We start from the raw sequence: 12,535 nt of genomic DNA on the forward strand, positions 1-12,535 counted from the left end.
TGAAGAAACTTCACAACTAAGGTAAAGCTTAAATGTAAGAATATTGTCATGATGTGAACACTATTTGCTATGAAAATTGTTAACTCTGTGAACTGGGGAGGTGAAGGAGACAACCTGGTTTTTTACTCTGGTCCAGAGCCAGAAAATATGCAAAGTATGTGGGTTCTGCGGGCAGTTTGCCAATAAATGGCTAGGCTGGTTATAACAGTTTCAAAACATGTGTTTTGGCGACATACTTGTGAGGTTTCAGTTATGGCAGTTAATAGCAGAATCTGGCTTTTGTATGGGTCAGGAGAACTGAAAAGGGTTGAACTGTGATAGGTTCTTTAGTGGACAATCTATTCAAAATAAAACTGGTCCTCAGTTATAGGCCAATGAGAATTTGGGATCCAGAAGGAATCCTGATGATTGATCAGAGGATTCTGGCAGGAGTGAGTATATTGCTGTTTGGAGTCAGTCATGAGAGAAGAGTTGGGCTGAAGTGAAGAGACTACATCTAAGAGGCAGAAGGTTAGCTGAGAATTACTAAAGGCAGAAGCTGAAGGAAGGCAGAATAAAGGAATCTCCAGTTTCAGTTCTCCAGAATAACTTTTGGCCAGAGTGACAGCTGCTGACAGTTGGCCAGAAGAAGACTTTAGAGGAGGTAACTGTGACATCATTATGGATGAGTCCTGATCTTTAAGTAAGGAAGATGTCTGATGAAAGTGGGGGCAGCAGTCAAGGCGGAGTCTAGTGAGAGTGACAGTTAAGAGACTGTTTTAACTTTCATCTTTTCAGTGAGATCCTGACCATAGAAAAAACTTCTAAGACAAGTCCTTCAACTATCTGTGAATTAACCAAGGAAGGAGAAAAGAAGAATTGGCTATTAGTTTAGCATAGGGATTAGAACCAGGGATGAATGAGAATTTCGATTTAGTTCTCATTTAAAACCAATTTTATCAAATTTGCACTTTCCGAAACAATAAGAGAACCGAATCATAGCCAGTCTTTGAAATTCACACAATCAAATTTTGCAATGCAATTTGTCAACCAAACAATGCTTACAAAAATGCATATATTAGGGGAAAGTGTGCATAGAAATGAATATATGAGTGAAAATAACATGCAAAACTGCTCCCAGGCAATGGTTTGAAGGCACCTGAGGCTACCACCTTTCTGAAGGTCTGGTCTGGTCAGTGCCTGGATGGGAGACCGCCTAGGAACCACATGAATGCCACCTTGAGTTCCTTGATAATAGAAAGGTGGGATATAAATGTAATAAATAAATAAATATGCATTATATGATGAGAAAAGGCTTGCAAAAATGTGTTATTTCATCAAAACAACCTACAAAATGTATTTATTAGAAGAAATTTGCACTAAAATGCTGAAGATTTTCATGAGTAATTAAAAAAAAATCACAAATTGCTGCAGAAAGGTGGAGAACTGAATTGAAGACTGAAAAAATGAGAAACTGAGAGAACCAAAATTGCCAGATCTTTCTATCCCTAGTGAGAACAAGGGAATAAATATAGCCACCTGCTTGAAGCAACAATATCAGTTTTAAAGCAACAGTATCCTCTTTTAAGGTGACAGTAGCATATCTATTTAACAGTACTTGGTGGTTTGATAGCTGCTTAAATAACTTATCTGCAAGTAAATCTATAAGCTTTAATGAATTATAACATCAAGTCTTCTTCTTTGTTCATCTCACATCTACACCCTGCTACTGCAGGCAATAAAAGGAGGTTAAAAGAGGAAAGTTGGAATTAAATAGTGGCAACACTGAAGTAAAAAAAAAGTTAGAAAAAAACAGGTACATTTTGTTTAAACTATATGAGGTGAGGATCCTAGAAGAGTTCACAAGAAATTGGTGGGATAGTAAATCCTGGTTGGACCAAGTGTGGGGTTAGGGTTCTCCACAAAGTGAGAGAAGCTCAACTCCTCTGACTCACCAGTCCTCAACAACATGGTGTAGGAGGAGGATAGCAAACCCAGTTGGGCCCAGAAGGTCCTACTGTAGGATCTGTGACAGTATTACTGTCGTCTCCATATTTTGGGGAAAGTGGGTATGGCCAAGATAAAAAAAGTGGCTTTCTGGGGCCACACAGTGAGCTCATGGCTAAATTGAAATTTGGGCTTTTGGTTTCTCTTAACTATTACAGCACATTAGCTCATTTCGTATTGCTAAGTTAGACAGAAGAAAAACAGTCTAAGTACCAGTACTTACCCTCCTAATTTGCAATCAAGGGACAACACAATGCACACAAGCAAGTAGAATATTAAGCACCACCCATTTTGTTTCTATTAGTTAAGATTTATAAGCTACCCTTCAAAGATATCAGGATGGTGAGCAATAAATATAACCAAAAACAGTAATACTACCATTTTTAAAAACGAAGATAAAATGAAACTGCAAGGCAGTAAGGACACGGTACTAAAACCTCTTGATTGGATTACTGTAACGCGCTTTACGTGGGGTTACCCTTGAAAACGGTCCGAAAACTACAACTTATACAAAACGCGGCGGCTCGATTACTTATGAATAGGATGACATCACACCTGTGTTGTTCAATCTACACTGGCTTCCTGTTGTTTTCCGGGCCCAATTCAAGGTGTTGGTATTAACCTTCAAATCCCTATACGGTTTCGGCCCAGTCTATCTAAAGGAGCGCCTGCAACGCCACCAATTATGCCGCCCGACATGATCAGCCACACAGGGCCTTCTCTCAATCCTGCCAACAAAAACAGCTAGATTGGCGGGAACTAGAGAGAGGGCATTCTCAGTGGCGGCCCCCACTCTTTGGAACTCCCTCCCACAAGATCTATGGCACGCCTCCTCCCTAAATGCATTTTGCAAAGCCTTAAAGACCTGGCTCTTTCAACAGGCCTTGGGGACCTCCGGGGAGGGTTAACTCTTATGATTAAATGCCTCGTACCCTGCATTATTATTACTTGCTGCTGCACTGTTTTATTTGTATTATTGTATTTTACTGTATTGTATTTTAATTCTTTTATGTACGTCGCCTAGAGTGGCCATTGGCCAGATAGGCGACATATAAATTAAATTTATTATTATTTATTATTAAAACCTGAACATATCATTCTCCTGTGAGGCAGAAAGGCAGACTTTCAAGTACTAGAAGAGCATCTCAAACAAAGTTACAGTACTCTTTCCACTTGCTGTTGGGCACTGCATCTGTACCCAATGACTTGGGCCATGGATTCTGGCACCAGAGGTTGTCCTGCATATTTACAATAATGTGCATTGCACACATCTTATCATCAATGTGTCATCTGAGTATCCCCCCACCCTGCATCATTCTAACAGGTTGAGCTCAAAACATACAGCTCCACTTTCAAAATTTGCCATGGACACACTCCAAGCTAGCTTCAGTTCCAGAAAATAACACTGTATTAATGCTAAGGAATAGAGAACGAAACAGGCTTTGGCCTTAAGGCTATAATATTCATTAGAGTAAATGCAGTTAAAGAGAGCACACTAGTTAAGAGTAAAACAAGAAGAGTTGCTGGTTCCCTTTCCCTGCCATTCACCCTTCTCTTGACCAGCATTTGTGACTTATCTGTACAAAACTCTCAACAATTCCAATCTGTGATGAGCTCAAAATCCTTGGGGGTGTGTGTGTGTGAAGCTCTGCAATAGATTCTAAGGCACCATTTCCCCCCAATGACTGTGTAAGGTAATATCCTTTCCTCAGTGCTTTTGGGCCCATATCTCTCCTTGTTTAGTGACCAGCAGAGAGATAAAGGAAACAGCTCATCATCAGATGCTTTCACTTCTGGGCAGAGCAGCCCTCTCATCTCATCTGTACTCTGCCAGATAGATGGTGTAGGCCTTGCCTGATGTCCAAGCACTAAATGAGTGCATAAATGGCTGCCATGCACAATTTCCTCCTCACAACCACAGAAAGATCATTAATGATATTCTGGAAGCACTGACTAAACAGTGTTACTATAGTCTTCTGCTTTGATGACTCAGGCTAAGATAAATAGCATTTCAGAGTCAATTTACCTCATTAATTCTGCAAACTTGCTCAAAATATAGCATAAAGGCATGCTTTTCCTTCTTTAATTACTATTATTTCTCTCATGAAAATTCACATCAATTATGTGGTATGAGGTCAATGATTCAATTTTGCATCATCTCCTAGCCTACCTTATATTTGGCATTAAGATTCTATTGGGAGACAATATTTTGCACAGATGCACAAACTCTCAGATATCATAGACATCAATCTGTTTACTCTTGTTTTGCAGAAGGAGGAGTCCTTTGCCTACCAGAATAAATCTGTCACATTATTATCTGAATGTTTTTTCCCATGGTTATTATCTAGATCTATAGCAGAAATGCTTGCCAGGTGGTGTCCCAAGGGAACCAGGACTTGAAGCCACAGTTATTTAAGATAGTTTACAACAATAATAAAAACTAACTATAGCACTATATGCAGCTGTTGACTGCAGATCCTAGCCTAGGACAATCACAGCCATATAACTTATCTAAACATTCGTCATCTTTCATTTCCTGCTTGTGGCATGTACAGCAAGGTATACTACAGCGGAAGGAAACTGAAGTTTTGTTAGGACACCATTGCAAATAGATAGCGATTGTATCATTTTGAAATATACATAGCCATATTGCCTTTTATGCATACAAACACATGGACCTGTGTTTGTAAGTGGAGGCATTGGGTGTAAGAAAGGTGGAGGGGCTGGATCTGCAGCTCTGAAGAGTTCAGGGTGCAATTCAGCAACTGGGTGGGAGTGTAAATCTGCCCCAGATGAGGAATGCTAACTGGTTGTCCAGCTGCAAAAGAGAGAGTGGTTTATAGACGGTGTGGTGGTTTCCTTATGGCAGTGGGACTAGCTGATAAGTTTATTGGGGCTGGGGTCATCTCTCCATCACTGCCTTGTCACACTTCCCCCCTCAAAGTGGCCTTCCCATAAAGTTAGATGCTGACAAAAGATTTGGTGGAAATTATATTTTTAGGAGGCATTTGAAGACTTACAGCAGGTGTGGGGAATTGCAGGCCCGGGAGACAAACACAGCCCCTCAGGTGTCCATCTGGCCCTTGGGCCTCTGTCTGGCCAAACCATTTTCTCCAGACTGACTTCACACCCTCCATGAGTGGTTTTGCCTGATTGCAATGGATCCTTTAACTCCAATATCTCTTGGCTGCCCGAATGGACCACACAGAAAAATGTGTGAATGTGTATGGAAACTAGCCTAATGTGCAAATGTAAAATTTACATTTGTTGCTTTGCTCACTTTGACCTTTTGCCCATCCAACTACAAACTGATCATTTAGAGTTTAGAATGTGAAACACCAGCATAATATAGAGGTTGGCGTAACAGACTACAAGAGGAGAGAGCCAGATAAAAATCCCTACTCAGCCGTATAGTTCACTGTTTGGGCCAGTCGTTACCACTTAGCTTAGCATACCTCACAGAGTTGTTGCAGAAATGAAAATGAGAAGGGGGGGGAACATATGCCACCTTGAACTCCTTAGAGGAAGAGTGAGATCTAAATGTAACAAATAAACAAACTCATCCAGTTCTGTCCCTAATAAAATATACGTTGCCAAAATAAGCCAAATTCGGTTCAGTTCTCAGGACTACTGTGTATCTATATACAGTAATACCTCAGCTAACAAATCTTCCAGGAAAGAATCTCCTTTTAACAAAGTATCTTTTGGGTACAGGGAGTATGGGGTGTGTGTGCACATTTTGACACAGAATGTGGCTCCTTGTCTAGTGGATTGTGGCTGCCGCAGCCAGCTCTCTTACACGTGACTGGAATGATGCTCCTTGCCAGGTGGCACAGACACCTCTGCAGTAAACAATGCTTTGGGGGCCCTGGAAGTACTGTTTACCACAGACACTTCTGCCCGAGTACAAGGGAGGACAGTAGTGTAGTCGCAAATTGAGAAGTGCAGGGTGCCTTCATGACAGTCATACCATCCTCCCTCACAGCCACATACCCAGGATTCACTCTCTTTTCTGCAATTAGAGTTATAGAACAGGAATAAAACTGCTGTGTGCACAGGCTTCCCACCCCCTCAAATTTCTCTCTCTGGGGCAAAATGTTGACAGAACCCTTTTGATTTTAAGAATTCCAAAATGAAGCCAAGTGTGGAACTAGGATTTGGGAGACCAAGATACTTTGTCATGACACTCATTTCTCACTTGCCCCAAGAGCCACTCAGCACGAAACAGGAGGCATGTGTTACTGAGAACAGTCTTCTCAGTGATTGACTCACCTCCTTTCATTGGCTTCAGTCAGTATGAAAGGACAAGAAAGGATGTTGTTAGCCAAGTAAGAAGACTTTTCTCAGTGGCTAAAACGCTCTCCTTTCATGCTGATTGGCTTGTACATAGCAACCCTTCTGGGACCCTGCTCACAAAAAAGTAAAGGGTCTAGGACCCCCCACAACCCCAGATGACTACACCACTGCAGGAGGATTGCAGAGACAGAGAGACCAAGCACAGGGTGGTCCTTGCCTGCCTGCTCAAGTGTACGGAGAGAACTCTGCTCAAAGCTTTAGACTGCTATAGCAAGATGCTACCTTATAAAAGAAAAAAGGGCAAGGCAGGCATCCCTGGATGCAAGAAGCTTTCAGGTAGTCTGTATGCAAGGCTTACCTGACCAGGCCATTTCATTTCAGACACGTGTATTGTTAGTTTTGAATAAAAAGTTTGTTGAAATATGTTGAACCATGCATGCTGGTCATTGACCGTAACAATAAAGTGTAAAGTATAACATTGAACCGTTCATTTAAAAAAAAATTATTGTGTGGTATAGGAACTTATCTCTATTCTTTCCATGTTATTCCTGCCTCTGGTACCAAAGTGTCTGTTAAATAAGTAACGTGCAGGAATGCATGTATTTCATCAACTGAGTTATTAATATATTAATCAACAATTTGTACCCCAACATGGTTTAAAAGTCTCAGCATTATATTGGACCACATCTGCAGTATACATTTAAAGCACTATCAAACCACTTTAAACAGCCATGGCTTCCCTCAAAGAATCCTGGCAACTGTAGTTTGTTAAGGGTGTTCAGTGTCGTTGGGAGACCCCTATTCCCCTCACAGAGATCTGATTCCTCTCACAGAGCTACAATTCCCAAAGTTTCCTGGGAAGGATTAATGGTTAAACTCCTGTGGGAATTGTAGCTCTGTGAGAGGAACCAGATCTCCTAACCACTCTCAGCACCCTTAACAAATTATTGTTCTCAGGATTCTTTGGTGGAAGCCATGGGTGTTTAAAGTGGTATAATACTGCATTAAATGTATAGTGCAGATGGGCCCTTGTTGACATCAATTTATTTTCCCCATTCATGGCTATGTTCTGTGCTCGTATTGCGGAGACACACCACTTATGCAGTTAGAAGCAAGAGAAGTCAACCACAGTTACTCAAAATCAGGGCGGGCTCCAGGCATGTGGGGGCCCTTGGGCATCAGCTTGCCCTGGCCCCCTGGTGGGTGGGTGGGTGTTCACGCATGCGCATATGTGCGCAAGCACGGCCCCCCCGCATGCCCCCTACCTGTCTAGTCTTTACCATTGCCCTTAATGAAGATGGCGGCCACAGTTTCCCTAAGGGGAATGAAGCCTCCGCCGCCATCTTTGTTGATGGCACACGTGCGTGCTACGCGCACACATCTCTGCCATCAACTAAGATGGCGGCAGCGGCTTCAGTACCTTAGGGAAGCTGCGGCCACCATCTTCATTAAGGGCAATGCTAAAAAGCCGGCTGACAGGTAAGTGGGGGACGTGGGGGGTGCGGATTGCAGAAGGGGAGCGGAGAGCCCCTCAGAGGCTCCTCAGGGGCTCCTGTAGCTCCGGGGCCCTCGGGCCAGTGCCCAACCTGGCCGCCCTTTAGAACCAGCCCTGCTCAAAATGTTTAATAAGCAGGTGTCCAAGCTAGGTGCAGTGATCTTACATTTCCCCTGAGAGTGGGAATAACTTCTAAAACACACACAGTCTTCTCTCTCCCCTCCATGTTATGTTCTGAGCAAAGCCAAGCATACTGTTGGCTATTTGGAAAGCTATAAAATTGCTGAACCAACTGTCAAAAGTAATAACCACATGTGTAGTTCTCTTCAGTCCAACAGGTGGGACTGTTACAAAAAGTCCAAAATTCCATCAATCAGTTGTTTAGGAAGGGAGATGGTTCTGGATTCAATCCCCCCTGCCAAACAGTTGATCAATGGGATTTTAGCTATTTTGAAAGGGTTCCCCACGCTGCTTCCCACCCACTCCTTCAGATTAAAAAATTTATTGGCAAAACCTGGCACTTACGTGGTCTTTTCATATTAGGGATGGAAAGAAGTATTCCTTACCTTCTTTTCATCATCAGGGCAGCATCTTAAAGTGTATATTGGCTTAACCACATAGACCTCTGTCTTGGACCTAGACCAAGTAAGGGAGGCCTAAAATTTGGCTGAGAATGAGGAGAGTTGCTGCTGGATCTTCTAAGTGAATAAGATTATTAGATATGGAATGAAAATGAAAATGCATAAAAAAGACATGTGTCCCATTAAATTTGCCAGGTTTTTGTTTTACAAAAGTCTAGAAGTCCCAAAGTATTACACCTGTAACATCTGCAGGTTAAAAAAAGGATTTGGCCTTATCTATTGGTTCATTCGACACTGTATGCTCTGTCAATACAGGATTTTTGTTTGTGTCTTTTTGCATGTCTGCCCTTTCAGAACTCTCAAGACAGGTCTGAATTGGCCTCCCACAGGCCATCAGCCTGACTTTTATATACAGAAACCTACAGCAGAAGCCAAAGATGCACATGTACCCACAGAGGCTTTCCCATCCCCTGCACCTTCCTTTGCTGAAATTAGGCTTGAAAGAGGCATTCTGCTGTAGCCAATAGAATAGGTTGCAGGATGTTTGTGGTGCCCATAACAGTTTCTCCAGTCGGCATGTGTGCCCATGGCCCCCCAAAAGATTGGCCAACCCTGACCCACAGCATACGTAACCAGTCAGCGCAGTCGAACAGCAGCAAACAGCAAAGCATTCTGAAGAGAATTCCTGACTATAAAGCACTGCTAATTGTGAACAGTTACTGCATTTTAACTAGACAAGGAACCAAATGTGCTGACTTGACTCTTGTGTAATTGCTGGATCCAATGCATGCAGCCCCAATGCATTCAGAAACTTGGGGAAATTACTAGTTAAATATTTTTAAAAGTTGCAAACTGTAACTATGGCTCATGGGGGGGGGGGACTCTAATAACAACAACCTTTAGCGAAGACCAGCATGTCACAAAGACTTTTTTTTTTTTACTGTAGAGGCATTTTCAGGTAGTGGTCAGTTTTATGGCAACTTTTATTTTATTCTCTATATGGTTTATTTTTATGTACACTGCTTAGAAATGCTAATGATTAAGTGGTATATAAATGCCAGTAAATAAGTTTTAAGTTCCCCAGTGTTCTTCTTTGGACTGGATGATTGGGGCGGGGGGGGGGAGGAAGAGAGGGAACAAAAAGCTGCATGCGATGGAAAAGTCCTACAGTCCGCAGTTTTGTAAGGGTAACATATCATGACTCAAAAGTATAATGGAAGCAAAGATAACCTAGCACATCCCAGATTTGCACAGCTGCAGTTTGAATGGAATTGTTATCACTTACATTAAAACTAGTTAAAGAAAAAACCCTCCACTCCAATTCTTCTCCCCTATTTTCTTTCTGGCTTGAACGCAATGAAAGCACACATTTCTATTAGTGCAGATATCTTACATTTTACAGCATAAACACAAACTTAGGTTAGGGTATTGGGCCATATGAATCATTGACATTGCAAGCCCACGTGTGGAGGCTGCTTTGGGGCAGCTCCCATTCATTCCGTAGGAATTGCGAAGGACTTCCAAGTAGGAACTTCCCTCTAGGCCTAACCAGTATTATTATTTGGATGTGTGTGAAGTTCACCCTAACCACACTGGAGGGAAAAACACACCTGCAAAGTAGGCCATATCAAGTGCTAGCTTTTAAGAATTGTGTACATATTACTGGGATATTGTTTTTGCGGTAGTCCGTAACCTTAAATAGTAATTGGCATGAGTAACAGGTTTTACTCCTGAGCAGGGTGTGCGAAGCATACAACAAATCTGTTTTATCCATATAAGATATAAGAGATAGTGGGGATCAAGCCTGTCTGCAAATCACATCTAGAAGCTCTCAGCCCTGACCTCCAGACTGTATTTAGCCAATGCCAGAAATGCAGTCTATATATGCTCAGAGGCCCCTTACAAGCGTTTCACATAGTCCAGGCTAAGGCTGGCACTGAAAACATGTTCCGGGTTACTGGACCTCGGGTCAGATTAAGGCCTGTATTGTCAGAGGCAATAATCTAAATTGAAGAAAACTCTATCGGAGACCAAGAGTTTATTTACATAGGCCGGTGTTTTGAGGGTTGCTTGTCGCCATTTGATCAGTCCATGACGGCCGATCACAACAATACGTGTCCTGATGTCCCCTCCTCCCCCAAGCCAGCAAAGAAAACCCCGCACTATATGAAAACATAATCCTTACTATTGTTGCCCTTGTTGTGATATTTGCACATCTATTTCTCTGTCCCAAAGACCTGCCAGGTCTCTCGCTCACCTAATGGCCAGGAGTTCATGCAGCAGATATGCAGCAGCGGCCAGCAAGGCTCCCCCCGTCAAATAAAGGGTTTTCTTCCACCAAGAATCAGATCCCAGCCCTGCCATGATCCCGCCGTAATCCTGCAGAGGGAAAGCGATGATCTCCCCATAAAAGGAAAAGTGATCGTCGGATCCCGCGCACCACAGGCTCTGATTCCGGCTCAGATCCACCACACACGACCTGGACGAGGCGAAACCAACCCCCCAGTGCATGCTGTGCAGCGCGGGCGTTGCTAGCTCCCGTCTGCATGGGGGAGAACCAGGCGGCGTCAAGGTGGCGGCGGCAGCGAGCTGGAAGTTTAGCGGCGGAGAAAGAGGAAGAGGAAAGAAAGAGCAGCAGCTGTGCCGAGTCTCCTTGGTGATCTCTGCAACATCATCCCCAGCAGCAGCGGCGGCGGCATTTTTCTTGTGCACCGACTTCTCGCCTTTGTGCCTTTGCATGGAGGAGGAGTGATGTCATGGCTCTCCTGCCTGCCTAAAAATCTTAGAGGAGTAATTAGTCGCTTCCTCCCCCCACCCCACGAACCAGGCGCACCCAAGCTTCTCCCGCCCTTCCTCCGCCTGCCTTGGCAAGGGTAGTGAGGTGGAGGGAGGACGGAGGAGGTCACCACGAGAAGCCAAGGACGAAATTCACCTAAAGCTATGGGAAGAACGGGGCGGGGATCAATGCAGATTGATGGCTGCTTTAGAGATTCTCGCCCGGGGAAGTGAAGCAGCGCCGTCTGCTTGATCGGTTAATGGTGTTATTGTTCTTTCCTGAAGCTTTAATATTAGTCTGGAGCACGTCACGTGGGTAGCGTTCAGGTGGGGAACAACAGCCTTTGGCTAAAAAATGAAACATGGGTTCTCTCTGGTAAACAAACCATTTTTTCAAAAGCATTTTTATTCACCCAGTTTTTATCATTGGCTTTCCTTCCAAAAGAGCGCGCGCGCACGCGCACACACAGAAATGCTTCTCCATGAAAAGGAGCAAGACAATCCTATGCATGTTTTTTTAGAAACGAGGCTCACTATATTTCAAAGTAAGTGTGAATAGGATTGCAGCGTGACTCATCATGGCCTTTAGAATCATGGATTGATCATCACAGGGGGGCCCTGGCCCAGAAGTTAACAAATGACTTTGACAGAGAACCGCGTGGACAAGAAAGTGGGTGGGTGTAGGATGGACCACAGCCCCATTGCCACTTACTCAAATAGCTTGATGCCAAGGCCCATCGTCACAGATACTGCTCATCCACGGGCCTCTTGGGAGGGAAAAGCAGATAGCATAGCTCCAATGTGGCCCAGAACTTACCAACTGCCAACACCCATCATGGGGTACAGCTAATTTTCCCATCCCACCCCTCCTTACCTCAGAAGCATCCTTAATAGGAATCTGTGAGCAAAAGGGTAAAAACATATTCCAAGTTTGCAAGTTAGCACTGGATTCCTCTGCACACAGGTAACCAGTTTTTACATGCAGCTGTTTATGCAGGTTGATATTCCTCCTCCCACTTTAGGATAATTTATGTGAGATTATCCTTACAACAAACTGAGACAGGCTAGAGCAGATTAAGTCTTTTTAGGAAACTTTGTAGATTTGTCTTCCCCATGATTAATTCTTCATTTCAGGCTACAGTGATTAAAATCTATCATCCCTATATTTATAAAGGTTTTTTCTTTCTGAAGAGACTCCACTGACCAAGTACACCTTGTCCTTTTTCTATTATGGCATGCACCCACTTTTCCAAAACTTTCTGCCCACAGCTTTAAAGCCAACTCCATCATACATATTTAAGAATCCATCAGTACAGTAAAATTAATGTCAATAATTGGAAAAAGGAAGCCTTATTGTTATGGGAATGTTAATGTTCATTTGTCTGATTGCACAACAACAAAT

General features: G+C 43.2%; 1 protein-coding gene across 4 annotated transcripts in view; it reads right to left on the reverse strand.

Annotated features, from left to right (window-relative positions):
• Positions 1-12,064, reverse strand: part of FAXC (failed axon connections homolog, metaxin like GST domain containing) — a 41,941-nt gene extending 29,877 nt beyond the window's left edge. The window contains exon 1 of one of the 4 annotated variants that reach the window (XM_061623409.1): positions 12,008-12,064. In XM_061623409.1, coding sequence (XP_061479393.1) covers positions 12,008-12,018 — 11 coding nt within the window. In that variant the 5' untranslated portion in view covers positions 12,019-12,064. Of the gene's footprint in view, positions 1-10,543; positions 11,565-12,007 lie in introns of those variants that run through there. The other 3 variants (XM_061623411.1, XM_061623408.1, XM_061623410.1) reach the window with 3 other exon arrangements.
• Positions 12,065-12,535: the final 471 nt, after the last annotated feature.

The sequence above is a fragment of the Rhineura floridana genome, chromosome 4, assembly GCF_030035675.1.
Source record: "Rhineura floridana isolate rRhiFlo1 chromosome 4, rRhiFlo1.hap2, whole genome shotgun sequence".
NCBI classification, from domain to species: domain Eukaryota; kingdom Metazoa; phylum Chordata; class Lepidosauria; order Squamata; family Rhineuridae; genus Rhineura; species Rhineura floridana.